This window comes from Corvus brachyrhynchos, unplaced genomic scaffold (genome assembly GCF_000691975.1).
Source record: "Corvus brachyrhynchos isolate BGI_N302 unplaced genomic scaffold, ASM69197v1 scaffold87, whole genome shotgun sequence".
NCBI lineage: Eukaryota > Metazoa > Chordata > Aves > Passeriformes > Corvidae > Corvus > Corvus brachyrhynchos.
In genome coordinates this window covers 34506-61007 of record NW_008239767.1, presented here as the reverse complement: position 1 = coordinate 61007, position 26502 = coordinate 34506, and the positions used below count along the sequence as shown (strand labels likewise).

The following is a 26502-nucleotide window of genomic DNA, read 5'->3' as shown; positions in this document are numbered from 1 at the left end:
TAATCTAAACCTCCCCTGGCACAACGTAAGGCTTTTACCTCTTGTACTTGTAATTAAGACAGAAGGCAGAAGAGACTGACCCCCACCTAGTTACAACATGTTTTCAGGTAGTTCTAGAGAGCAATAAGGTCTCCCCCTAGCCTCCTTTTCTCCAGGCTAAAGTCCCCCAGATCCCTCAGCTGCTCATGTTAAGACCTGTGCTCCCGACCCTTCACTAGCTCTGCTGCCCTTCTCTGGACACACTCATGTCCTTCCCTAGTTGAGGGGCCCAACACTCGATACAGCACTCGAGGTGTGGCCTTCATCAGCGGTGAGTACAGAGGGACAATCACTTCCCTGGTTCTGTTGGCCACACTACTATTGATACAGGCTAGGATGCAACTGGCCTCCTTGGCCACCTGGAAACACTGCCAAGTATCAAGCAGCAGATTTACTCCTTCAGATTTACTCCTTCGACACAAGACACAGTAGTACAGTGAATTATACTGTCATATCCTGTTTTATACTGGGACATTCATTTAAATACTGTAACAGTATAGAAACACAGAAACCCAATAATTAAATCTCACTCTGTGCATTCTAAGAAGTGGAATGTGTTGTACAAGAGTGCCTTGATTGGTTTCATGTTAAAGTGCTATTTACAGTCCTTTAATCGCAGTCTCCATATTGGAAGTTTTTTTAAGACTGTATTTTTTTTAATAGGTATGAACACTTTTTCAATATACATACAGATAAACATCCCACTCTGAGAAGACATCTCAAAACTAAAGACTGCCTCATTTTCAAAAAATAATTACTAATAGGTGGGGCTTTTTTCTAAGTTTAGTTTCTTTACTTTAGTGTAGTACTGCTGAAAATCTACTTAACATTAACCTAAAATAGCACAGCAGAACCACTTTGCCAGTACAGGTGACTACACAGCTAAATACAGGTTTACAGACTGTATCTATACTAACAAAGCTTAACAAAACACAGGGTATTTTCTTTTCCAATTTCATAATTTCCACACCTCAAACCAAACTGTGTTTTTTCTACTGCACCTCCATCAGCATACAGCGCTGATGCGGGTTCTTTTTATTAACTCCCTCAGTGTATGAATACACTTCATACCAAGTGCTGGCCACTACATCGCATTTTTGTTGTACCAACACTGTTACAGAAGTTCCTCATCAATAATTCACAAACAAGCTGGAGGTTTGGGCTCAAACTAGTTAACGCCAGAGATCAGCTCCATCTCCAATTTTATGGTTCTAGATTTTCCCTATATATGTGGTTTTTAAAATAACTGAAGCCTAATTTACAAATATTACATGACTGAACTAGCTGCAGAAATGTCATGAAGGGCAAAGTCCTCCCTTCATGCACAAACTTGTACAAAACTAGAATAACACGATGTAAGGCTGTAAGTATATACACTAAAGGTTATATAAGATTTGGCAACACACCTGCCCAAATCAGGTATTAAAAAAATTATTCTGCTTAGAAGAAATGAGAACTCAAAAGATAACTTACCTACTCCTTGAGACCGTGGTAATCTAATGTGGTCTGCCTCTACCTTCTGAAGCTGAGGTGGGTATTCTTTTCTGGAAAATGAATTAGACGTATGGTTGTTCTTTCAACAGACATCATCAAAATTTAGTCACAATTATATACGAACAAAACAAACCTGAAATGTATCTGAAAGCTATGAATAAGTAGCTTCTCCTATTACATGCTATTTGTACACATAAAAAAGCATTACCAGAATGATAGGAACAGCCACAGTAAATGTTTTGAAGTGTTTCTGATCTAAATCTCCTCTATAATCATGAACAGTTCTGGAGTCTGTCACTTTCAGACCCAAGTCTCCAAATACTGAAGCCTGCATCTTCTCCTCCTCATTCACGAAAAACAAGACAGATACTTTTAAAAGCCAAGAACAGAAACAACTATTATTTTAATATTAAAGTAGATTCCACAAGTCCCGCAACTTAAAAAACAGGAAGAGAAGATGCAAAACAGAGAAAAGAGATCCGATGTCAAAAACTGTTGTGACCAAAAACCAGAAAGAACAAGACAGCAGACATGGTTCCTATATATTTGTTTTTAAAATATTGTGATATAGATAAATTACTGGATAATAAGTCTTTTGTTGGTATAACTTGCATAATATAGATATCATATATTTTTGTGCAAATTAATGCAATATATGGCATTACAGCAAGATTTCTCTGAGCCTCCTGAAAGATGTTTTCAGTTTACACATGTGTGTCAAATCATGCTAATACCAAATTAAGATTCCTGAAGCTCAGCGCATGTGGGTTACTGTTTGCAGCACTTTTCTTTCTCAGTGCTTACTCAGCCCTGCAGCTATAGATTACTGTTCTTGTCGTAACAGAGGATGGCACACATCTGAAACACAGCAGACCTTGCCAACAAATTCAGCAGAAACTGGTTTTATTGGAAAATTAAGCACTGGGCTGCAAATGGGTTACACATGTCCCACACTGCTACCTCTGATTACAAGGACATTAATCAACAGCAAGGGGGCAAAGCAAACAGCTGTAGGCAGTAACATCTCCACTAACAGCTAAATTTTGAGGACCCATCTGACAAAAACTTGGCTATGGCTGAAGTAGACTTTAGCTCTAGGTATAAGATTTTATTTCTTTCAGCACAGCATTTCCTAATGCATCAAACTGTAAAACCTTTGGATTTTCTGCATTTCTAGGTAATATTATTAACTAACATCTTTGGAACAAGATTAATCTGCAATGCCCTTTGGGGTATTTCTTACCAAATACCAAACACATTTGACTGTGTTGATGGGCTGCAGCTTTAAAGAAAATTCTGGCAGTAAGAAGGATGGAGAAACAAGCATGGCTACACAGAATGTAGAGATGTCGTGGTACTTAATCACGACTGCTGGCACACATATCACAGATGACAGATTAGGTAGTTTATTTGTTACTGGTTGTGTCAAATGTGTTTCTGAAACAATCCTGCTCCCCAGAAGCTTTTTTAATACCTGCATACACAAAAACTGAACCAAAACTGGAAACTCAGTATGAATATTTATTCATAAATTAAACACAGTATTTTTTTTGATCATTCTCCTTAAAAATCCAAATCATATGGGATTACTTTAAGGCAGAATTAGTGGAAATAAAAGGCAGAGCTCGAACTCATCATTAGGTAATGAGAAGCTGTACTATCAAAACCAATGCTAATGACATTCTAAAGGGTAAAAAACCTGTAACATCATTTTAGATTTGAAAAACATTGCAGTAAGGATGCAGAAGCTGCTGTCTCACATGTCGTAATTATCTTTCACTAGTATTTCATAACAGTAAATTTTGTTTTGAACATAATTTCAACTAGAAAACAAAGTTGCGCCTCTGAGCACAGTGTTTGTTTTAGTTAGTTATTTGCCTGAACAGTTGCAGATCCAGTAACACCTTCTCCAGTAAAATACTTAGTACGCTGAGCCATTTAATTGCGTGTGAGTGAAGAAACAGAAAGGAAACGCGGTTGTTTTTTAAATCAAGCATTACGCCTACCTTTAAAAGGACTATTTGCAAAAGAAAAAAAATCTTAAATTTAAAAACATACAGCACTTCAAAACAAATGCCTTTTTGCTGTTAAACCCTACCCAAAACTAAGTCTTCCATTTCAATGGGAATAACTGCGGGATCAAACAGCTGAGCTGATCAAGATGCAACATTACCCATATACCGTGTCTAACAGTTAAAAAAAACAATGTTCAGAGGTGAAACAATTTTAGGCATCTTGTTTATCTCCTAGATTATAAGCACTTTTAATACTTTTAAGTACAAGGGAAGTAGACAAGTATTTGATAAAAAGCAATCTCAAGAAGTACTAAAGCATCAAACAGCAAAACATCAATTACAGTAGCAAGAAAGATCAAGCTTTTTCCGCAACACACAGGACTGAAATACTGAGGCAGTCTGGACTGTGCAGCATCATGAACTTTTGTCAGATCTTAACAGCTAAATGCTAAAGTATTCTTGACTAAGTGTGTTTTGCCCAGACAGAACAGTGTCACTGATTTTGTATTTTCAGCAAACATTCATTATTACTGCTATATTCTCTTGCTGATGGAATTGGACCTTAGTATCTTCACACTGGCCTGGCAGACAGACCTTTATGAAACACTCCAGCAGAAGTGACATTTTCACTTAAAATTTCTTCTCTAGGAAAACAAAAAACAGAAAAGTGGTGGGGGGAATGAGGGGAAGGGGCAGGCACGTAACTTCTGGCTATGCCAGAAAACAAACATAAAGAAACACCTGGATCTGAGAATTTGGGAGACAGTGCTACCTATGATTTGGCACAAGCCACACTAAAAAGGCTGCACCAACTCCTAATTTTGTTGAGGTGCAGGCTTACACAAGAGCTGTGTTTAATGCACAGCCTGGCTCTTTGAGAGGCTGCCTACTATTTGGAGATGTACCACTCCAGGTACACTGTTGGTTTCTACATCATTATACAAAAAGAGAGTAAAGCACAATAAGATTGAAGCACAAAGCTGCTGAAGTGAGATTTACCTTCAGCGTGTGTTAGATGAAGAGCAAAGTACAAAAGCCAAAGACTGAAAAGAGAAGCAGCAGCACAGGGAATAGGGTTTTCAGAACACAGGTCAGTAACCCCATTTGGCCCAGAAAGTCAGGAGCTGCCGCTGCACTTATCGTGACAGTAATGATTAAAGCTAAATTTAGCAGCTCCTGCCCACATCATCTTCCCCTGCTAGGACAACAACAAAAAGCAGACAAAGAAAAAGGAACATATCCAGTAGTACTGGATGAAGAAGCAGCAGGTGTCCCCATGAGAAAATTAAGATCACAAAGCATGGAACTCAAACCTTTTCTTCTATGCCACACGGTGACACTAACTGGCTGGTATCTATTTGATAGCTCTTTTAAGAAGTAACAAAAGACAGTAAAACAGAAAGGCTTGATTTTAGTTCTGAATTTGAAATAAATTTAGAAAATCCTGAATTCACAAAGGACTGTGCTATTTATATCATTATTAGTTATACATTATATATACTTCCTAAACAATGCAACCTGGTATCAAGCTCCTACTGCCAAAAGCCACCTATACAGACAGGAAATTCACAAAAACTCAATTAATTCATTACTATCAAGAGAACATTTCCACTAACACATAAATTTGAGCTATATATGAAGAAAAATAAATGTACTGTATTTCATACTGCTAACAAAATATTACCAGCAGTAAACCAGATGCAAAACAAGTGAGAAATGACCCTGAAATGAGCAATGAAAAACCAGTGTGTCAGGTTTTGCTATACATTTTCGGTTAACTGCTTTAACATATGCACTTCATGAACAAAATATATACAGTAATGCAATAAAAACCTTTAATGCTATTCAAACCAAGCTGAGAAGATAGAGTGAAGGGTGTTAAACAGCCTCCCAAGAGCTTCAGAATCATTTTACTATGATGCTTCAGAACCATTCTATTACGCGAAGTTCGCTGCTCTACAAAAAGAATTAGCAGTCAATTCTTAAAATCCAGAGAATGTTGATGCAATTTTGCATTGGATATAATTTCCAGTGGAAAATTACCCAAAATTCACAGTAACACAGCATTACTTAGAGATGGACGTAAAAGTCCTTTTTCAATAAGAGAGTAAGTGAACCATAAAAATGGAACTAAAAACAATCAACCCCTATCACATATGAGCAGATATGATTGACTGGATTGAATAATCTTTAACTAGCATTAATATAGCACTCAATCAGTTAATTTTCTTAATGTTCATTGCCATGCTCATTTGATCAACAGTAAGCTTACCTTTCCTTTCGGTCCAGATTGCTTAAAATATGAAAAAAGAAAAAAACACATAAGATGTAAAGCCCCACATGTGTTGTACATCACTAAATGCAAAAGTTATTAAACATAAATTTTAACTGTTTCATTGTCTCTTGCACTCACCAGTCTAATTTTCAAACAAGCATTATAATTTTTTCACCACATTTTTTGTCAAAGTAATTAAAAATGCACAAACGTTACTTCACAGACAGCAACAGTCAGTGGTCTAAATACGACATTGACTTGACTCTTTTTCAATGTGCAAAATTTGATTAATCCTGAACTTAACCTGGTTATCTCAATTCTCTTGCACAGCAAAAGCCAGTAAGATAGAATTCTAATACATGATTATCAAGCCTCATTTCCAATCACAGAATCATTAAGGTTGGAAAACACTTCAAAGACAGAGGCCAACCATTAAAACAATCCCTTATCACCATGGAAAAGAGAAAATAATTATGTAAGAATTTGTTTCCAACTATTCAAAAAAAAAAAATCATCTGTTTAAATTGAGAAACAAATTCCAGCATCAGTCCTTAAATATTTAAGAAACCACATGGAAAGGCTAGAGAAGGATAAATGGGAACCTCCTTCTGAAGTTTAGGTCAAAAAAATCTCCCAAAAGAACCCAGGAACTAGGGCCACTAGTTTTACAAGCATCTCCTTTAACATGAGTTAACATAGAAATGAATGTAGCTGATACTCAGAATTCTGGTCCTTTGTATACCAAGACTGATATAAAAATAAATCTAACTAAGCTTACCACACAGACAACTTGAAAATAGCATCTACATGTCTTCTGTCTTTTCAAAATTTGTAATATGGAATGCTGTAAGCTTTTAATCTATTTGACTGTTCCTCCCAAACATCAAAAGCCTAACAAACTTCTGACCTACATGCATTACATTAACTGTATTCTAAAACAGAACAAATTCAAATTGTTTCCTGTTTTACTTCAGCCAAACTAAACAGAGTAATGATATTACACAGTAATAAAAACTCATCCTCCTTTCCTTTTCACAAACAGAACACTCACAAGAATAGAGCAAACTAATTCTCTTGTCACTCAGAAAACAGCAGGAGTGGAAGCAAAGCAGGTAAGAATGTAGTCCTGATAATCCTACAGAGTGCAGTATGAAAGTACATTCCATCTCCATAGTGCTCTGGGAAGAGAGTAAATGGACTTCAAAACTGAATGTGACTGTGGCAACTTAAAACTGGGGCACGAGGTAATGAGCCAGTGCTGTGTGAAGGTGGGGAGAAATTGCTCCTGGCTGGAGCTAGCCTTTACAAACACACACTGCTTTTGTGGAGGTCACATCCCAGTTTATCAATCCAGTCATATCCAAACCATGTCTGTATGGAGCCATATGCAGTAGCTTTGCATTCTTGGCATAGTTAATATGTAACTTGGATTAACTGTTCACAGGTGCTTCGAAGAGTCACCACCCTGTTAGGGAACACATACCCAATGCTAAGGACACTTAAAGGCAGGGAGAAAATTTCCAGAATGCCTGATATTATACACTGTCATTACATTAGATGCCTTACTTGTTTTAAAATCCCTCAAGAATATAATGCATTTAAAGGAGTTCTCACTTTTATACCTCAGGAAGATTAAGAGATGAGAATTCTAGATTGATCACTGTCCCTACCGTTTCATGCAGCTCATGCACAAGATTTGTTAAACATGCAGTACATACATGCTATTTCAGTGTCAAGTGCTGAAGAACAGTCAGCCAAAAGCAAGACAGAACTATGCATCCATTAAATGAAGCAAAATAGTCTGAACCAACTACAACACTAGGCCAAGCTACATCTGAAAATCTGTTGTATCAGACATGAACAAATTTTAATTTAATCCCCAGATTCCACTGAAAAAAACCATGAATGTTTATCATAATAATATTTTGAAATACCAAATTTTGTTGTGCTAGAAACTTGCACATTACATATGAGAGCAACTATATATATGCATACATATATATATACACACACATATATATGCAACTATACTCAGCCAGACTTTAAATTAACATGCATGTGCAAAAAAGTTGCAGAAGGGGATAAGAAATGCAGTACATACACAAATCATACACAAACTCAACTTGACAGAGATTGTAATTGAGTTCACAGTCAGTTTGCTCCACGTGATACCATCCCCACCCAAAGAACCCTGCATAAGTAACAGAATCTGTAATGTCAGTGCCAGAGACTAAAACTGCTCAGCTGCTTTAATAATGTTTTTATTTTTGGTTATTCTTTCAAGAATCTAGTATAGATTTAAGTACAATATATTAGGTTAGACAAAATTATTTTCCCCATGTTGTTACTGATTATCACACCATAGAACAATCTACAGATGCAAAAAATTAACAGAACACAACTTTGTGTCACTTGGAAATTAGTATAGGAAAACAAAACCTAACACTTCAGAGCTCAATTTCCATGCTACCCACTCTTTTGTCTGTATATATATACACCAAGAATTTCATTCTTGGTCTGCCCCTCACATTTTCTGCAAATACTCCTTTTTGAGGAATCACCATCAGCATTTACTTTTAAACTCAACTATTGCCTAATGTCATTAAAGACTAGCCAAAAAAGGATATCAAAAAATTCCTACACAAGGAAAAATACATGACCAAAATATATTACCCACTTCATATGGTCTGGAATTTCATATTATGGTCAGTTTTAAACAGTCCTATTTTAGTTGGCTTTTTTCTGACTATTGCCTTCTCACTCAGAAACCTACCTTTTTAACATCAAGTAGTCCTGAAATCCCTCTTCTTTTATTTATTAAAAAAAGCCTGTCAGGAAGCCACATTTTATTAGTTTTCAATCCTCTAACTCAGAAACAGATTTAGAAGCTTTTAGAAAGCAGTCAGTTGAGTCAGAAGCTACTGGAATTAAACATCATTTGCGAAGTTTCTATGTAAAGCTCACCCTCAGTCAATTAGATCATGCTGGTTCTGATATCCTCCAGTAACAAAGCACTGCTTAGGATTTTTATGACTGTTTCCTGCCTCTAAAACTCCAAAAATATTCCTAGCATAAGAGTTAATTGTCTGTTGCTAATGTAAATGAACTACAATAACAATCCTAAAAGAAAACACAGTCAGAACACTCAAGATGACTACTACCCAATTACTTCACACGAATATTCAGCTTGCCTATGTTGTGCATTAGTTTCCTTCCTGCACGTCACACATGCCAAGTCACTACCTTTTTTTCTTCTCATTACATTGTAGGCTTATAAAGAAGCAAGTCCCACAGGCACAAAAGGCAAGCAGGCAAATCTAACACCCACTGAAGATAAAGAATCTTTGGAGCAGGTTGAAGAAACCTATGGCACTCAACTTAGTAAAATAAATCCATTTTGACTGGCTGCTTAGAGAACCATCTCACAACAAAGCTCAATCAAGTACACAAGTATTACCAAAGTCAACATTCAGAGCAATCTTGCATGGTTTTGTTTACTTCAAATTATTTTCATTAGCACTGCAGATCAGAATTTTATCCCTCAGAATTACAAAAACCCCCACAAACAAACAACTCCTACCCAAAAAACCCCCACAAATAAACAAAAGCAAGCACAAACACACACACACAAACAAAACCCATCAGAAAGGTAAGGGCATGAATGTTTAGAGAAGCTCCACATTTTTCTCAATGAGACACTGAACAAAAATATTCTAAAAAGGATTTCATGCAAGAAAAAGCACAGCTGATTCAGCCTAAACCACAGTGATAACATAAACCCCCACCCTTCAGCTTAACTCACAGTAAAAACTGCCAATCCTTTTTAGTCATCAGCCTTGCACTAATGGTAAGAAATGTAAAGAAATGTAAAGAATTGAAAAGAGAGCTACCTACTACTGCATCTGCTACTACTACAGGAAAGGAAATGTCCATCCTATATACCATTTACAGATTATAGTACTGTTTGAAATGAAAAGAGGCAACAACCTAAGTCCTCAAGGACAGGATAAGACAGCAACTATGAGGAAAGGCTGAAAGAGTTGGGGTTGTTCAGCCTGGAGAAGTGAAGATTCCAGGGAGACCTTACTGTGGCCTTTCAGTACTTGAAGGGGGCCTAAAAGATAGAGGGGGACAAACAGTTTAGCAAGGCCTTCTGCAACAGGACAAGGGGCAGTAAAACTAAAAGAGGGCAGATTCAGACTAGATAGAAGAAAGAAGAGTTTTACAACAAGGTGGGGAAACACTGAAACAGGCTGACCCTAGAGGTGGTAGCAGCCCCGTCCCTGCAAACATTCAAGGTCAGGTGGGATGGGGCTCTGAGCAACCCCATCTAGTTGAAGATGTCCCTGCTTATAGCAGGGGGGTTGGACTAGATGACCTTTTAAGTCCCTTCCAGCCCAAACTGTTCTATGAGTCTATTATTTTGTGACTAAAAAATTCCTTTTTCAGTCTGTTTATTCAATGTCAGATTACTCTAATACATGTTTGGATCACATAATTCATTCACATTAATATATGGGCTTTGTTTTTCTGAAGTTAGCAAACCTAGCTCAGGGAAGTAGAATGAAAAAAACAAAGGACAATGCCTACATATGATTCCCCCACCCTAAAAAAAATCTATGCTAAAAAACAGAGAAGAAAAAAGGTAGCACAAGAAGGAAAATACAAAATGCAGACAGGATAAAGCACTCATGTGGGATAGTGGAAATCCATGGAGTTCATAAACAAAAAGAGTTCTGAATGGATAAACTTTGAAAGAAAATTCCTTAAAACAGCTGGTATCTCGTATGTTTGTAAATCATACTGGATGTAAAAAACACCTAGAAACTATCCTGCAATTTACAGAAGTCTGAGGGGCTTTAAGTTTTCAAACCAATGAAGTTCAATTCAGCATATTTCAGTAAGATTCACCGGTTTCCAGTCATCCTTTCTAAAAATTATTCACATAGATGCAAAACCTTGCTTCTGTTAGATGTTCCAATTTATATGTTTTATGCTACATTTACAGACCATATACAATAATCAGATCTATAATTTAATGTTTAGATGGAACTTACACAAGCTGGAGTTGCTGTGACTTAGTACTTGCTGATCATGTTGTCAGTTATGCAAATTCCTACTGCATACTATGTTTGTCTGTTTCAAAGTATCGTCTAAAAATATTTATGCTAGCAGGTGCTCTCCTACTACATGCCAGTGTTCCTCAAAATGACTAAATTCTAGTATTATATGATAGTAATTCCTAAATTGTAAGTTTTATGAAACTTTAGTAATTAAGGTCAAAGCTCATAATCAAGAATGCACCCATGTGATTACTTACATTTTCTTAAAATGCTACATTGCATAAGGAAAACTGTTACATACAAAAACAGAGAGGACTTTTAACAATTGAAACATCTGGAGAAACAAATGTAATTAGTCTTACCTTTGGGCTGCTGTTTTTACTACGGTTGTTTGTGCATGTGCGTGGTGAAAACGTCTGCCATGTACCACAGTTACAGGACCAGATATATTCTGAGCATTTTCACTGCAAACATACAGAAAAACATTTAAGAAAAGACTCTGGTGTGTCTGTACAGTCCTAGGTAAAAAATGTGGAGTCCTAATTTTACAAGGCCAACCACACAACACCAAAAATTAAAGCATTTCTGAACCAATAATACACATTGTTAGGATCCTTTTACAGGCATAAAAACATGCAGCCTTATAATAAAACAGACATACAAGAATATACAAAAGGGTTTTTTTCCTGTAAGAAAAGGTAAAGATTTTTTTACTGAACCCTGTACTGCAAAAAGACACTGCGTTTTTTAATGACTTGTAACCATTTATAATTAATTTTATACTTCCATCTCTCATTTTATTAAGGCGTAATATGAACTTCTTGAATATGACTTAAGGGGAAAAACGTGAACAGACTGAATTCAGGAATATCCCTCACAAACAAAAAAATAAGCACAGCAAATTTACGGACGCAAGATGACTCGTAACTGAAAAAAATCAACATATTTTCAAAAGAAGAAAGGAAGGATTCTCAGGTACTCATACGTCAACAGGACTCTTATTCACCAATGTATTTTAGCATTTCTTTGGTTTCTTCATTTCTTGCTTTTTTGACTTTTATCTCATTATTATGTAAAACCAGTAATTATGGAAAGATTTCTTACCATTACCCTCTCTAGTAAAAGTTGACGTTAAGATACAGTAGATCAATAATACAGTAGTGCTTCTTCAAAGATCATTAAACTCTAAAAATTATCCTGCACACTGCTGTGACAGGACACACAATACCATGCTCGGAATGTTCAAACAACACACAACTTTTAACAAACAGCAGGTTGATTATAGAAAGTGTTTCAAATTACGGAAATACAGTGCTTAAATTGTGCTTTTTAAATTGTTTGGAAATTTTAGTTGCACTAGAGAAAATTATGTGAAACAGCTTTCCTATTAATAATATTTCTCAGAAATATTATCTTGCCATTTTTCCTGTTATGAGCAATGAAAAGAAACCTAAAGTACCAAAATTCAAAAAAAGCTGACAAACAGCTCCTAACTCTCCTTTACATTCCCCAAAAGAAGAAAATGAGTAAACCGTTAGTTTGCTTTTTAATTTTCAGTTTAGCATTACAAACCCTTTTGGAAGCCTTACATAAGTCAGGATTAGAAGCTTTTGGAGAATTTCTGACTGACCCTAACATAACCATGAATGTAACAGAAAAAGATTTATCAAAACCCGAACAGTTAAATGCTCTTTTCTAGAATATGGAATTTAAAAACATCATAAACCACCTGTTAATAGTTCAACTTTCTGAAAATTAATAGTATCCATGCAAACACCAACCTCCTGAAAGTAAACACACTCATCTCGTGTGCTTCTAAGACTATGCAACTCCAGCTGGTCAGTCATCATCCAGACAATCTACCTTTGTCTAATTTGCCACCTCAGAAATGAAAAGCTGACAACTACTTGCCCTAAATACTTTAGAATGTCTCAAATGCTCTTTGGCTTCCTGTTTAATGTATTTGAAAAAGATACTAGGAAAAAAAACCAGAAGCAGAGGGCAGGAATGCTTTCTCTAATGCTTCAGACCTAAGGACTTTAAACAAGCAAGCAAGTCTATATATCTCTCCTGTTTTACCATTGTATCTTCTGGATCTGAACATCGCCAAACTATCATGATTGTGAAACTCTGTCTTGTGCCCCCATAGCAGAAAAAAACTGTTAAGCAGCACTTTTGCTTTTTGCCTCACACTCATGTATGAAAACTCCAGCAGGTGCTGGAATAGAGTATTGCAGACTGCTCAGGGATCAGATTTGAATCAAAGCAGACTGTTCTAGATGGCACACTTAAATGGTTCATATGGTGTCAGACAAGCTTCCAACCAGGACAGCTGTAAAACACAATCTGCTCTATAATCTTGTTCTCTGAACAGATCATACCCTACACAGACAGAAACACCAGAAAATACGATCATAAAGTCCTCCTGAGCTGCAAAACAGGCACATCAGAACTGAAATCTGACTTCGCAAGTCTCAGCACAATTTCTTGAAAATTAGGATAACACACTAAAAGCAGAGTGATGTAATGGTCAGAAAGTTCCTTGAAAGAACAAATGTTCTAAAAAGAACTTACACTATATTAACAATAAATGTTTCATTAATGTTAGCTCAGAAACCGCAGAATGATTTGAAGCCCAGGCTCTGATGAAAACAAGGTTTTACTTTCACATGCTATCCAGCTGATCCTAGGAAATTCTTAACACCACATAACCAAGAGGCAAAACAAAAAGTCTCGCACTGGGCCAATGGATGGACCTAGAAGTAAAGTAAGAACATTACAAGAACACACAACATAACTATAGATTACATGAATTCTGCTGTTCATCAAATAACTTTTTAAACAAAACATTATCAAAGAAAATCTAAAAGGACTTTAATACAAGTTATTTAAAGCCTGAAAAGCTAAAGCTATTTGAAGTTAAGACCTCATGGTTAAAAAAATACAACCAAAAGGAATCAGGTTAAGAGTTTGATACTGGATTTGCTTAACCACGTAACAGATCGTGACTTTTTGGTTGGTTTAAATTTCTCTAACAAGTTCAGTGAAAATTTCTTCTCATTGTCCTTGCATATCCCTTCTTCCCATCTCTTATTCTCTGAATTTTAGGGACTACAGTACTACAATAATACTCATTTGAGTCAAGCCCCATTGATTTGAAATTTTTAATCCCTATTCTGTAGATAAGATGAGAAAAAAGACTCCAACACTGTGATAAAAATCACCATGAACAGATGAAGAATATGAAGCATCTGATCTCCTTGTATTTAATCTAGCATCTTAAATGCATGATCAACTTTCAGAATCTTCTCTAGTTGAAGAGTCTAAATATTGAAAGAGTAACTATCAAGCACCTCCCATTCTGCATAACAAAGTGAACATGCCAGCAATCGTCACTAAAGTGACTAGATCACAAACCTTTACTGATACATGTTATGAAAGGTACAACAATATCCCAATGGAGTAATTAAATCAAGATAACCACTTGTAGCATAACCACAAAAAGCAGTGACCAAAATCTGAGAAGCAGTCACAGCATCCTATATACATTCATTATTCACAGATAAAGTCTTTCATTAATGACAGTTTATTAAGAAGAGGGTGGATGCTTATATTTTTCATTTAAATTCAGTATGCAGCTCAGTACTAGACAAAAGGTGGGTGCCCATTTACATGCAACAGATTTTACTCTTTTAGTTGAATTTTATAAACTCTACTACGCCTTAGGTTTAGATTGTGTTATTTGTCAAGAGAAGGCAGTTCCAATCCAGGTAACAGAATGTCTGAACTACATGCTTAGACCATCTAAAAAATCCTCAGTAACTATTTACCTTAAAACAAAACGTGCATACCCTTCTGGAACTTAATAAAAGCATACATGTGTAATATGTATAAACACACATGTACAGTCAAGTATGACTGCTTTAACAGAAAAGTAAGAAAAATTCCATGGTAAGGTTGGATTTTTCTACAAATTTCACAGCCAGCCAAAGGAAAATTCCAGTTACCAGAGAATTAGAGGAATCTTATTTTAAAGGTACACTCAAAACAAAGAACAAGTATAACATAGATGCACAGGTTCCTTCAATAGTAACACAAAGCAAAGGAGCCCTGACAGATTTGCAATAGTTACTTTTACCTTTATGTCTATGTTCAAGAACAGAATCCTAAAGAATGGAAATGACCAGGATGATTCTGTAAGAACTGGTGAATTTGAAGATGTGCAAGACAGAAATATGGATATAATCTTATAAATATGTTGTGTATACAAAAAAAAAAATCTAAAGACAAAACACTATTTGCATAGATAAACCAAGGACAATGAAGTACCATGCGAATTTGTGTAAATGTAAAAATAACCTATAACAAAAAAAGCCCTGTCATTAAAAAATTTTATTTTTAAAAAAACTTTTTAAGTTCCACATAATAGTCCAGTAGTTTATCTCAAGACATGAGTCTTAAAGACCAGAACAGCAGGAAAGAACACAGAACTTCAAGGATTTATTTTCTCAAGTGACTATGATAAGATGGTCCCACTAACCAACAGTGCTTACAGCATACAAGAACCATGTCCTGATTGCAGAGAGGGGCCGGAACTTGGACCTCTGTGGGCATGGCTATGTTGCTATTCTATACCTCTCAAATTATTGCTGGGAGTTGTGGTGTCAGGGGGAAGAATAAGGACCATATCCCCAGAAGTGTGCCATTCCTTTCTTCATCAAGGCTGAGTTGCTGGAATCAGCCTTGCAGACCCCATCCTCTGCTGCTGCCACTCGCCACCTTCCCATTCCTCCGAGATGTGACTCCAGGATGTGGCTCTGAAGAGCAGCGAACACGGCTCTGGGATGTGGCTCTGAAGAAGTGTCAGAGCCGTGCAGAACTGAGCCCAGTGGAGTGGTCCAAAGCAGCAGTGGAACTGAGCCTGAACCAAGCCTGGTGCAGTGGGGCAGCGGTGCAGCACAACACAGATGATCTCGTTTCCAGGGTTTTGTCTGGCATTGTTTTCCATTTCCTGTCATTATTTTCCACTGTCTCAGGCTTGAGGATGGGGAGAGCCAGCTGCAGGGAGTGTCCACCATCTTGTCTTTCTCCCAGCAGCCACATGGAACTAAGTCAAAGTGGCAAATACCTTTTGTGTGGATAAAGCACCTTCCTTTATTTTTTTATGCTTTTGTTATTAATGCTGCTGCTGTCACTGTGCATTTCTTACTCCACTGCTGTTTGCTTTCAGTAAATGGTTATCTCAACCCATATTCTCTGCCTTTGTCCCTCTCTTACTGGAGGGGACAAGGAGAAGGGAAGTAGCTTATCTGGAGTTTAGTATCCAGATGGTGATAACCCATCACAGATAAAGACAAGGACATCCCTCATGCAGCTACATACACACTGCATATTTGATAACTAGCCCATCTATAGCTGGGTATCTTAGGAACTTTTCCTTCCTGCAAAGGTTACCAAACTGAGTGTGCTTTAGCAAGATGAAACACTCCGTGAGAAAGTTAGGTGAATATATCACTTTTTATTATATACTAAATAATCAGTCTCTTACAAGCTAGGGACAGTAGTAACAAGCAAGTACAACACTGAATGCTTGAAGACACTTCCTGTCAGCTCTAAATACAAGTGACAATCTCAAGCTATCCTATACAAGTATGGCTGTTTGCTGAATTCTTTAAAAAAAAGTCTGTGGATCCAAAATCAAATTATATCTTGCAGTAAGAAAAACAGAAAATGCATCCTGACTTAACCTTGGCAATTCAAAGTCACGGAAAGAAGCAAATCTAGATGGGGATGTAAAAAATATTTTCCTACCTGCTACCACTGCATAGAGGACACAAGAACACATGCAGGCAACGTGGGTAAGGTACTAACAAATATGCTAGTGAATGCTCTAAATCCATTTTAACAGTCTTCTGGTACTTCACTTATGTGGTGTTAAACATTTTGCAAGAGGAAAGACCTTAACAATCTAGTTGTCCATCTTCACTCAGAAGCACAGTACAGCATAGCTTCTTAAAATGAACAGCAGACAATGTAAATGCACTAGAAGGTTGATTTGTATCAATGATCAAGTAGGCAAGGAAACATAAATTATATGTATTACCTCAGTTTCTTGCTATTTCCCATCATGTTGAGGCCGATTGCATTCCCTTTAAAAAGTTTGAAGCTTCCAGCTTTGCCTCGCCTTGCATATGCTTTTATGGCATCGCTGCTGGTGCCGATAGTTCCAGGTCGACAACGAACTGACTGTCACAACAGAATTAATACATATTAAAATAATCATATAATTGTGTAGAAGTTAGAAGGAGAAAATTAATGCAAAATATTAATATAAATATTACTTTGGCTTCATTTTTGAACTGCTTTTATACCAAATTTCATGGAAAATACATAGTGTCTACACTCTTACTCAACTGGATTCCTTACTAAACAAAACACAAAACAAAACAAAACATCAATATATTTGATATTTGGTACAGTATTTATGATAATTGTCTAAACTCAAAATTAGTTATTCATGCTCATATTTTCAGAATACTATGCAAATCAAGAGAGGAACAAAAACTTTAAGGGTAGGTAGATAGACAGCTTGGTGTATGTTCCTAAAACACCACAAAAACTTTAATTTCTATGGCTATGCAATACGGTTTAAGAACCTAAAAAGCTTTAAAGATACATTTTCACCATGAGATAAACAGATTATTTACCTTTTTTTCTTCATTGGGACTGAAAGGCCCATCACTGTCATCTAAACTGAGCAGATTTGCCTCGCTAGACAGGTGTGGGAGAGAAAAGCACATACATTGTAATCCACCAGAGCACCCACAAAACATTTTAAACTCAAAAGGGTTTTTTTTCCCTTTCCCTCTCTACATTTAAATGCATCATATACACATTGTATAAATATGCACAGAACAACATGAACATGAAATGAGCAACACAGTGATCATACGCATTACGTGAACCTGCACTTGGAGCGTACATCAAATTATTTTGCAAAAAGCAAAGCTAAAATGATTAATTCAAAATAGACAATGCTACTGAACCTTCAATATGGTTACGACAATATTACTGACACTATAAAGATTCTATACTCTCTGCATAAATTCAGTCCAAAACTTCATTAACCTTTAAAACATGATCTTAGTTTGTTTATGCCTATCAGTGTTCAAGTATGTAGTTTAAAACTGCAAACTTCATAGTACTTTAGGAGAACTTAATGTAACTACATTTTACACCACAGCAATTACTACAAAGTATGTCTTCCTAAAAATAACATATTCAGTTTGATTCTACTGCTTATTAAAATGCGTTTCTTTAGTACTTTCAATGTCTGTAATCCCCAACCACTAGAATGAGTAAGAAGATTAAAAAAAAGAAAGCCACTCCATGATACTCTAAAAACATTCTTTTCAGTAATAGGCAATTATCCTCAAATAATCTTAAGTATTTAAATTGAAACACCAATCACGCATTACATACTGACAGCAGCTAGATTAGGCTAACATATTCTTTTTTCCAGGAGAAGGAACCTGCAGATAACCCCTTCCCATCAATCCTGATAAGACTCCTCCTATGTTGGCTACAACAAAACAATACAATTTTAGTCAACTTGCAATTGCATGGTTTGAAAAGTTTTAATGAAGATCATTCAGGCAGAAATTACTTAAAAGAAAAGCTGTTATGCCAGGTGTTTAAAGGCAAGAGCTACACAAGAGAAACAAACATTTCTTAGCTGCGTCAGTATGACACGCTGGCTGCAATACATACAGTGACTTTAGCTCTTCACATATAGTTAAGTCACTCAGTGCCCCCTCCCTCAGGTTCCTAACAACTTTTTCCATGCACAAGATTTCCCTTCACATTACAATTTATTCTTCCCTATTAAGCAATATAGATATCCCTAGAGCAAATAAAAATAAAATAAAAACATTGGGTGAGATCTACAGACTCAAGATGGTGCACACAGTTGATTTTGAAATGGGAGGAATCATGTAAATGTGAACACATAGCCAGTGGCACTGTTGTATTTTACTTTCATTTACAGACCACCACAATTCTAGGTTCTCAATGGTAAAACAAACAGTGTAGTAAATTCATCACTAATTTCAAACAAAGGCAAAAGAGTTGTACTTCTGTACAGACTACACATGGATATCAAAATTTTTAAATCCTGCAACATTTTTTTAATTCTCTTTCAGAAAAAATTATCCCTTCAAGGGAGGCTCACTGAGCCTTCTCAAATATTCATCAGTAGACAGAGTTTAACAATTTCAGAAATTTTCCACATCCTAAAAAATAAACAAAACCCTGCAGCACAGACATGAACAGCAACCTACAATTCCTGCAGCTCTGGCATTTGCCTACTGTGCTGCCCTTGTCAGATCGTTTCACCTCTAGTAACGTTTTCGTTCTTTAGCTTCAGTTCATACAAAAATGATGGTTGTTTTCAAAACACCTTTGTACTGTGGCAATACTTTTAGGATTTCAACATGCTGCAATACTGCAACTGTTTTAACAAAGGACATTTGAGGGGGGAGGTAAGAGAAGGTAATACACTGCAAACGACCAAAACACTGAGCCAATGCTTAAATCAAAATGAACAAGAGTAACTCTTATCATGCAACATGACTAGAGAAATATTAGCAAATTGGAAGTTTTAAATGAACCGATATTTAGATCTTAAGGAATGTGAAGTATATGCATCAGAACCAGAAAGGCTGTTTTTTCAGAGAGCAGAACACATAGCAACCGAGCAATGTCTATTTGCTCATGTATCACATGCTTCCACCAGCTGCCTGCTTCAAAGCTGCAATTTATACAGGCAGGAAAAAACCCAAACCAACCCAAAACAAACACTGTACCACACCCCCAACATACCAGTCAGTAACATTTTTAACATCCCTAAAATGAAACCTCAGCTGCCTTGCTGGGAGGATGCCTCCACACTCGTGTCACTTTTAACCAGGGAACCAATGGGGTTCCTGGTTGTTTTCACATTGGAACAATAATTGCTAACTTTTTAATACATTCCTTAAAATTTTATAACAAATGAATGTTAAGTCTTCACTAAAATTAAGGGGGGAAAAAATACAAGTAATTTACCTAAACAGAGTTCTTTCCAAAGGGGAGTTCATAACTACACATTCAAATTTAGGCACGGAACAAGAAAACAAAAATTTCTGTTTACCTACCTCTAATCACCTGCCATTTGTTTAATGTTTTAAAACATTAAGAACTATGCAATAGTTAGTTAGACAGCTCAGATTAACAGGCTATGTTTTCACTACTATCTACAAGCAACCCAAACTTTAAATCTCTGTTGACCATTGAGGTTAAACTCTAATAAGCTGCAAACACATTTCTATCAACTACCACCTGATCCAGTCACATTTCAAACATAATTGAAAATTCTTTCTGAAAACTATTATGCATAAAACCGGTGGGTTTATGTGAGAGTATTTGCCCTCACAGCACACTGTCTACATTCTTTGTTTTAAATTACATGGTGGTAGGCAACACACCTAGTATCAGAGGCACAAGAGAAGTATTATTTAACTCAATTCACAATGCCATTCCATTAAAAATAGCCTTAATTTAAAAACTTCTCATCAATTTAAAGGCTACAGTGCACTACTAAAAGGGTCACAAAAGACATATAAAACATATATATAACTATGGGATGATTTTTTGACAAAGTAATATAAATTTTATAAGCAGTGGAAAAAAGCTCAACATAAATATATAACACTGTACAATGCTGTTCCATTTGTCAATACAAGGAAAAAAGAGGTTTATTCCCCTAAATGGAAGGGGCAAAAAATAAAGCTTTTTGAAAGAAAATGGTAGTTAAGTAAGGACACCATCGTGCAAATAAATTAGACCCATTTATTTGTATTAATTGTTTTTGATAAGGCTATTACTGAACAAATCTCAGTGGAAGGCAGAAATCTAAGACTATTAAGAAAACAGTATGACAGCCAAGAGAAAACTGGGCCCATCCATTTACAAAACCACAGTGGAGCATACTGAAATATTTCAAAAACATTTACACAGATATTACAAAGGAAGTAAATATAAATTATCCAAGACACTTCAAGAGAATAATCTGTAACACCAGAAAGCATCTTATAACATGTTAATTTCATGAATCACTTGAATATATGACTTCGGCCATGTTTGCTTAAGTCTGCTATCCTTTCATATTTTCTGCTACACAAGATCAGCTTAATTTCCACCATTTGTTCTGTGGTGGATTACACAGGTTTCAGTGCGCTCAACTGACCACTGTATTTTTTTCTATTGTTCTACATAAAGGTAGATCTCCTATGGGATCTCCAATTACAAAGCAAGGAAAGTCTCACGCCACTTGCTACCATCCTAAGTAGATCAAATCTTCTAGAACATCAGAAATGTTACTTTTACTCTTTCAAGTGGACTGAATATTATCTGTAGGTGTTTACTTTGGGATAAGATACTTGTTAATTACCATTCTTAATTTCCATAACTCTAGTTCCATGCTGAGTATCAACTCTAGCATCATATAGTGTTGGGTGATCATTAACTTTTCCAAAACCTTCTTCAGTTTACAAATATTTTTTTGTCTTTTTGTGTTCATTACTTACCTTAACCATTTTGACTCACCTCATATACTTCCCAAGTAAGTTAAATGACACCCTTCTTTTAAAATAATCTACCTACTCTAAAGATTGCTGTGGTAGGAGCACATTAACCACATACTTTGTGCTCATCTCACTGAAGAAAAGATAATCCAAGCAGACATTCAGTGCTGACCAACATCATTAGTACAGGTCTCATGGGGTAACACAAGAATACAGCCAATCCTTTAAGCGTTGGGGTGTTATGCCTAGGCTAGCTCAAAACAAACTTACTGTGTGTCTGCCATGAGGAGGGCAAAAAGCTGTGATAAAGTCAGGCATTTTAACACCAGTACCTCCACAACAAGCATGAGATGCATCCAGCCGCTTGCTTCAGACTCACAGCTCTCTCCACAAAGAAATCATGTAAGAGTCAAACGTTGTGGTCAGCATCAACACACTACAGCGAATACTTACTTACTGCAAAACATACTCAAAATACTGGGAGGGACACTAAGCTTTATGCTGGAACAATTATATGGATTAAAGCTGCTAATCTTTGAAATGTTCTACTAAGAGTAAAGGAAACAAAAAAAGAGAGGAAAATTTACTGTTACTTGTTTTCTAAAGATTCCCTTCTGTCAACGTTTTGTTACATGCAATAAAAATGCATCAGAAAAGCAAAAAACACAAATTATTTCAAAATGCTCAAAGCATGCTATGTCTTTAAGACAAACAAACCCAGGTGTTACCAGAAGTAAATATGTGGGCAGCTTAAAACATGTAGCTGTTTGGAGGGAAAAAGAAATTGCCTCAAATGGTATCAGAGAATGGGTAAGTAAAGAAGACAAGATCTCCGGTTTAAATCAATTTTGAACTACTCTTTTATCTACACTTCCAGATGAGATTCTGCATAATTCACAGATAGAAAAGCAAATGAAAAATTATCTAAGTAGGCAATAAAAATTCAATTCTGGCTATGGGAAAACTGTTTATTGTAGAGAATATTTGAAAGGAATGAAAAACCATCCAGACATACAATCTTAAAATCAGATACAATTACATAAAGCATATGTTTCATAATAATTTTTCTAACTTTTTTTTTTTTAGCATCATTACTCTACACATTTTTCATTCTGTATTCTTAAGTCAACATCAGCTGGAGACAGATGGAAAACAGCAGTAAATTACTAGAAGAAAAAACAGCTGCTATGCTTTCAAATGTGACTTATTTCTGAAGGTGAGTAAAACAGAAATAATAACTGTATGGCATGTACTGCCCTCATACTGAAAACATATTTGTGCGCACTACAAATGGATGTAAAGTTGCTAGGGAACAACATGAGCTTAATTTTATAGAACTAAAATACTCTCAGTTTGTGAACCCTTTAAAAAGTGCTTCTAACTTGTGATACAGTTCTGTTTTGACAAGAGCTCTTAGTGCTTACCTCATACTTTAATGAACTCCTGAACTCATTTTTTAATTACTGAAACTTCACATTTCTTAATGTTTTATTAAGATTACAGCATAGCCTGCTGCTGCAGCCTATGTGGTTATGTGTCTACTTCCTAACTCCCTTCCAATGCATACTATTTGGCAGAATATTAGATGATACAAATTCATATATGAATTATTTTTGTACTTAATCACAGGATTCAGTGTCTTCTTAATAGAGAACCACAGCATAGTTTTTAAATTTGCAGGTCCCACTCTCCAAATATCTAAGAACAACAAATAAACCGACGTGAATTCTTTGTGCGTGACACTTGTTGTTCTTTTAACAATTCATTAGTCATTTTGGAAGTGAGTACGTTAATATTGAGAAAACATATTAGTAACAATAAAATGTCACAAGGACAAAGTACACAGTCAAACTATACACATGGGATTTAAGTTTTAGCCAAAATCCAAACATACCAAGTAAAGGAATACATTTTAAGGGAAAAAAAGAGCCTTAACTCTATTCAGTGAAATAAACACAAAGAAAGAAAAACCTACGATCTTTAAGATCGGTTTAACTTGATGGAGGCCTAAAGCTACTGAAGTACTTTAACCATATCTGTCAAGTATTGAGTAGCATTATCATTAAAGGAAAAGCTGAAGCTGCTTGGACACCCTACCTATCAACCTATTCTGCATATTCACATACTTCTTGTCTGTGTTCCTTAGACTTACACAGAAGCTCCAAGGACAACTGTAGCTCTTGTGAAATGTACTGTGCCCTGTGTTGTAAGCCCCATGTTCACAATAAAACTTACATTGTAATGAATTCCTATATAGCAACACTATTTAAAATAATAACTTATTTGAAATAATTTTTCTCAATCACTGGAAGTTTAAGATATTATATACTGTTTCTTATTCATAAATTACAAAAAAGAAGTATTTAATTATAAATAGACATTTATACTTTCAATAGCCTAGATAAAAGCATCCTTACTCTTTCTCTGCATCTCCTTCACTTTCTTCTGCATGATCAAAGCTCCAATTACTTTTAAAACCTCCATCTCTCTTGGACTGTGATCTATCCAAAGCTGAAATGAGAACAAGTTAAGGTAAGTCTTGATTTCAAGCTGAGTTATTAGTCAACACAAACTAGAGGAGTAAACCAGATGCATGTATTTTCCACAGTATTTATTTTACTGATGCCAGTGTTTAACTACCGTTTGATCAGTAAGTTCATCAATGCAGTAGTGATTATTATTTCCCTAAATAAATAAAAGTATCTGCCAACATCTTATTAATGCAGTAAGTTAGCAAGCTATTAAAAATTATGACCTGAGGTAGTGTAATAACTGTTATCAACTGTTTTAATGATACCCATAAATTTAAGGGTAGTTTCTCTGATACGAACTATATGCCACATGCAGAAAGGGTCCTAAAATGTATTACTTACATGACTAATAACCAAACATATATTGACAGTTCTGAACTGTCCCAAGAACAATTTCAATATAATATGCTGGATTTTCAATTCAACATCTGATGCTGACCTGAATTGATATATGATGCACACTGACGTTTCAGTGATAGCATCAAGTAAGTAAAAACCTGAACTTTCTGTCATACTACATAAAATCTCAGATCTCTCTACTACAGTATCCACCACTATGGAGATTTTCATATAATATAATGTAACGGCATGGGGTATTCTTAAGTGAAGGTGTGCCAGAGCCTGGAGACAGCACTCAATAAAGCAAGGTATTGTTCCCCCCAGGCCCTAATTACTGCAACTAAGAGCTGTCTCATACAAATTCTGTATGACAAAGTACACAGCTGCTTTGATTTCGGTATAATTTAAATGAGTTTCTTCTTACTGAATTTTTCTTTACATTGTTGGAAATGCATTTAGAAATAATGAACGAAACTCACATACTCTGATAGAAAAGAGTAAGAAAATCACAACCAAAACCATATGTCTAGGAGAAAGTATAAACAATGCACATGGAAATATTTATTGCATATTCCATCTCTGCTTCCAACTACTTTCATCTACTGCAGGCTTCCTGAGCCATCGGTGATTATGTTAAACACATATTTTTGTGTTTAACAGCTTTTCCTACCTTTTTCTTCTCCCTGCTTGCTTTTTAATCAAGCCTGCTCTATAGAATCAACAGCATCTTGCAGGAGAAAGTACCTCAGCTTAATTACACGAGTATCTCCTTTTGTTAATTCCGATTCAATCGGGCACCTTTTGCTCTTACTACTCTACTTCTTCAGTCCATGTACTCTGGATGACAGTAGTAAGCAACCCTCCCTATTCCCTCATGACTGCATAGATTCCTGTTGTGTTCTTTCATGGTCTTCCCTTCCCAGGCAGAAAAAGAAAAAAACTGAGTCAGCTTAATTTTTCCTCACATGAAAGCTGTTTCATGCCTTTAAATCCCTCTTGATGCTTCTCTTTGAACCTCTTCTAGTCTACTGTACCCCTTTTGAGATGAGGATACACACACTATGAGGAATATTCAAGATGTGTACATCCCATGAATTTCTATAGAAGCAGAATGTTGTTTCTGTTTTTTGATCCTTTCCTAGGAAATCTTTACACTGGATTTGCTGTTTTCACTGCTAAGGAGAACTGCATTGATCTTTATGTACTAGATAATTCCATCTTTCACTCATGATTGGTTAAGAACCACTTCAGAGTCAATCGTTACCTACAAAAATGCTCTTTTTTTACTTCTCATTCGCTTAGATTACTTGACCTTTACCTACACAGAATTTAATGTATGATTTCAACCCACATAACTCAAAACCTGAGCATTTACAATTTTCTTTAAATAGCTAGTCATTATACTAACCCAAGTAAAGTTTAACATCTACAAACTTTTGTCACCTGGCTGTCAAACATTTTTTCTTATAACTGTGCACCAATGTTAACACATCCTTGTGCAATTCAATTGGTTACCTCTATTAACAAAACAAACTCTTTTTGCCCCCTCTTTCTATCTCTTGCCAATTGTTTCTTATAAAATTTTCCATTTTATTCAGAGGTAATTTAGCCTCTCCCAAAGCCAAATGACTTTACAGAGGGAACAATGAAACCAATTCTGGTCTCCATTATAATTTCCACAAATTCAGGTTACATGGTCACAAAGCTCACTGATGTGAAGTTCTTCAAATACCTCCGCTGCCTTTTTAAAATGCTGGTATCATGCTAGCTACCCTCCTTACCTGTAGCAGAAAGATGATGCTAGCCACAAGCAACACACTATAGTCATTAGCTCCTTTATCCCCCAGTTCCTCTTACAACCCTTGGATGAATGCTATTTGATCAATCCTGCCTTGTTCAGACTTTGCTCGATGTACTACAGTTTCTTCCACTGATGCTTCATTTTGAGTTGTACACTCTCTCACATTCCTTATTAAAATATATTCTGGCATGAAGAGCTAAGTGTTGCCAAAGTGAGTACAAGCAATTCCATTATTCAGCTATGACCTTATATACACTCCAGAGCCAGCTTTTACAACTGGGTTGTCTCCTGATCCTCCAGTTACTCATCAAACTTTCCTGCTG

General features: G+C 36.0%; 1 protein-coding gene across 4 annotated transcripts in view; it reads right to left on the bottom strand.

Annotated features, from left to right (window-relative positions):
- The window catches only part of SENP6 (SUMO1/sentrin specific peptidase 6), a 69009-nt gene that overhangs the window by 28741 nt on the left and 13766 nt on the right, over positions 1-26502 (bottom strand). For 3 of the 4 annotated variants that reach the window (XM_017742847.1, XM_017742846.1, XM_017742849.1), the window contains exons 2-7: positions 23926-24019; positions 17594-17657; positions 16990-17132; positions 11249-11350; positions 5821-5841; positions 1513-1583 (exon numbers count right to left, since the gene is read on the bottom strand). In XM_017742847.1, the coding sequence (XP_017598336.1) occupies positions 1513-1583; positions 5821-5841; positions 11249-11350; positions 16990-17132; positions 17594-17657; positions 23926-24019 (495 nt within the window). The remainder of the gene's footprint in view (positions 1-1512; positions 1584-5820; positions 5842-11248; positions 11351-16989; positions 17133-17593; positions 17658-23925; positions 24020-26502) is intronic. The other variant, XM_017742848.1, reaches the window with a different exon arrangement.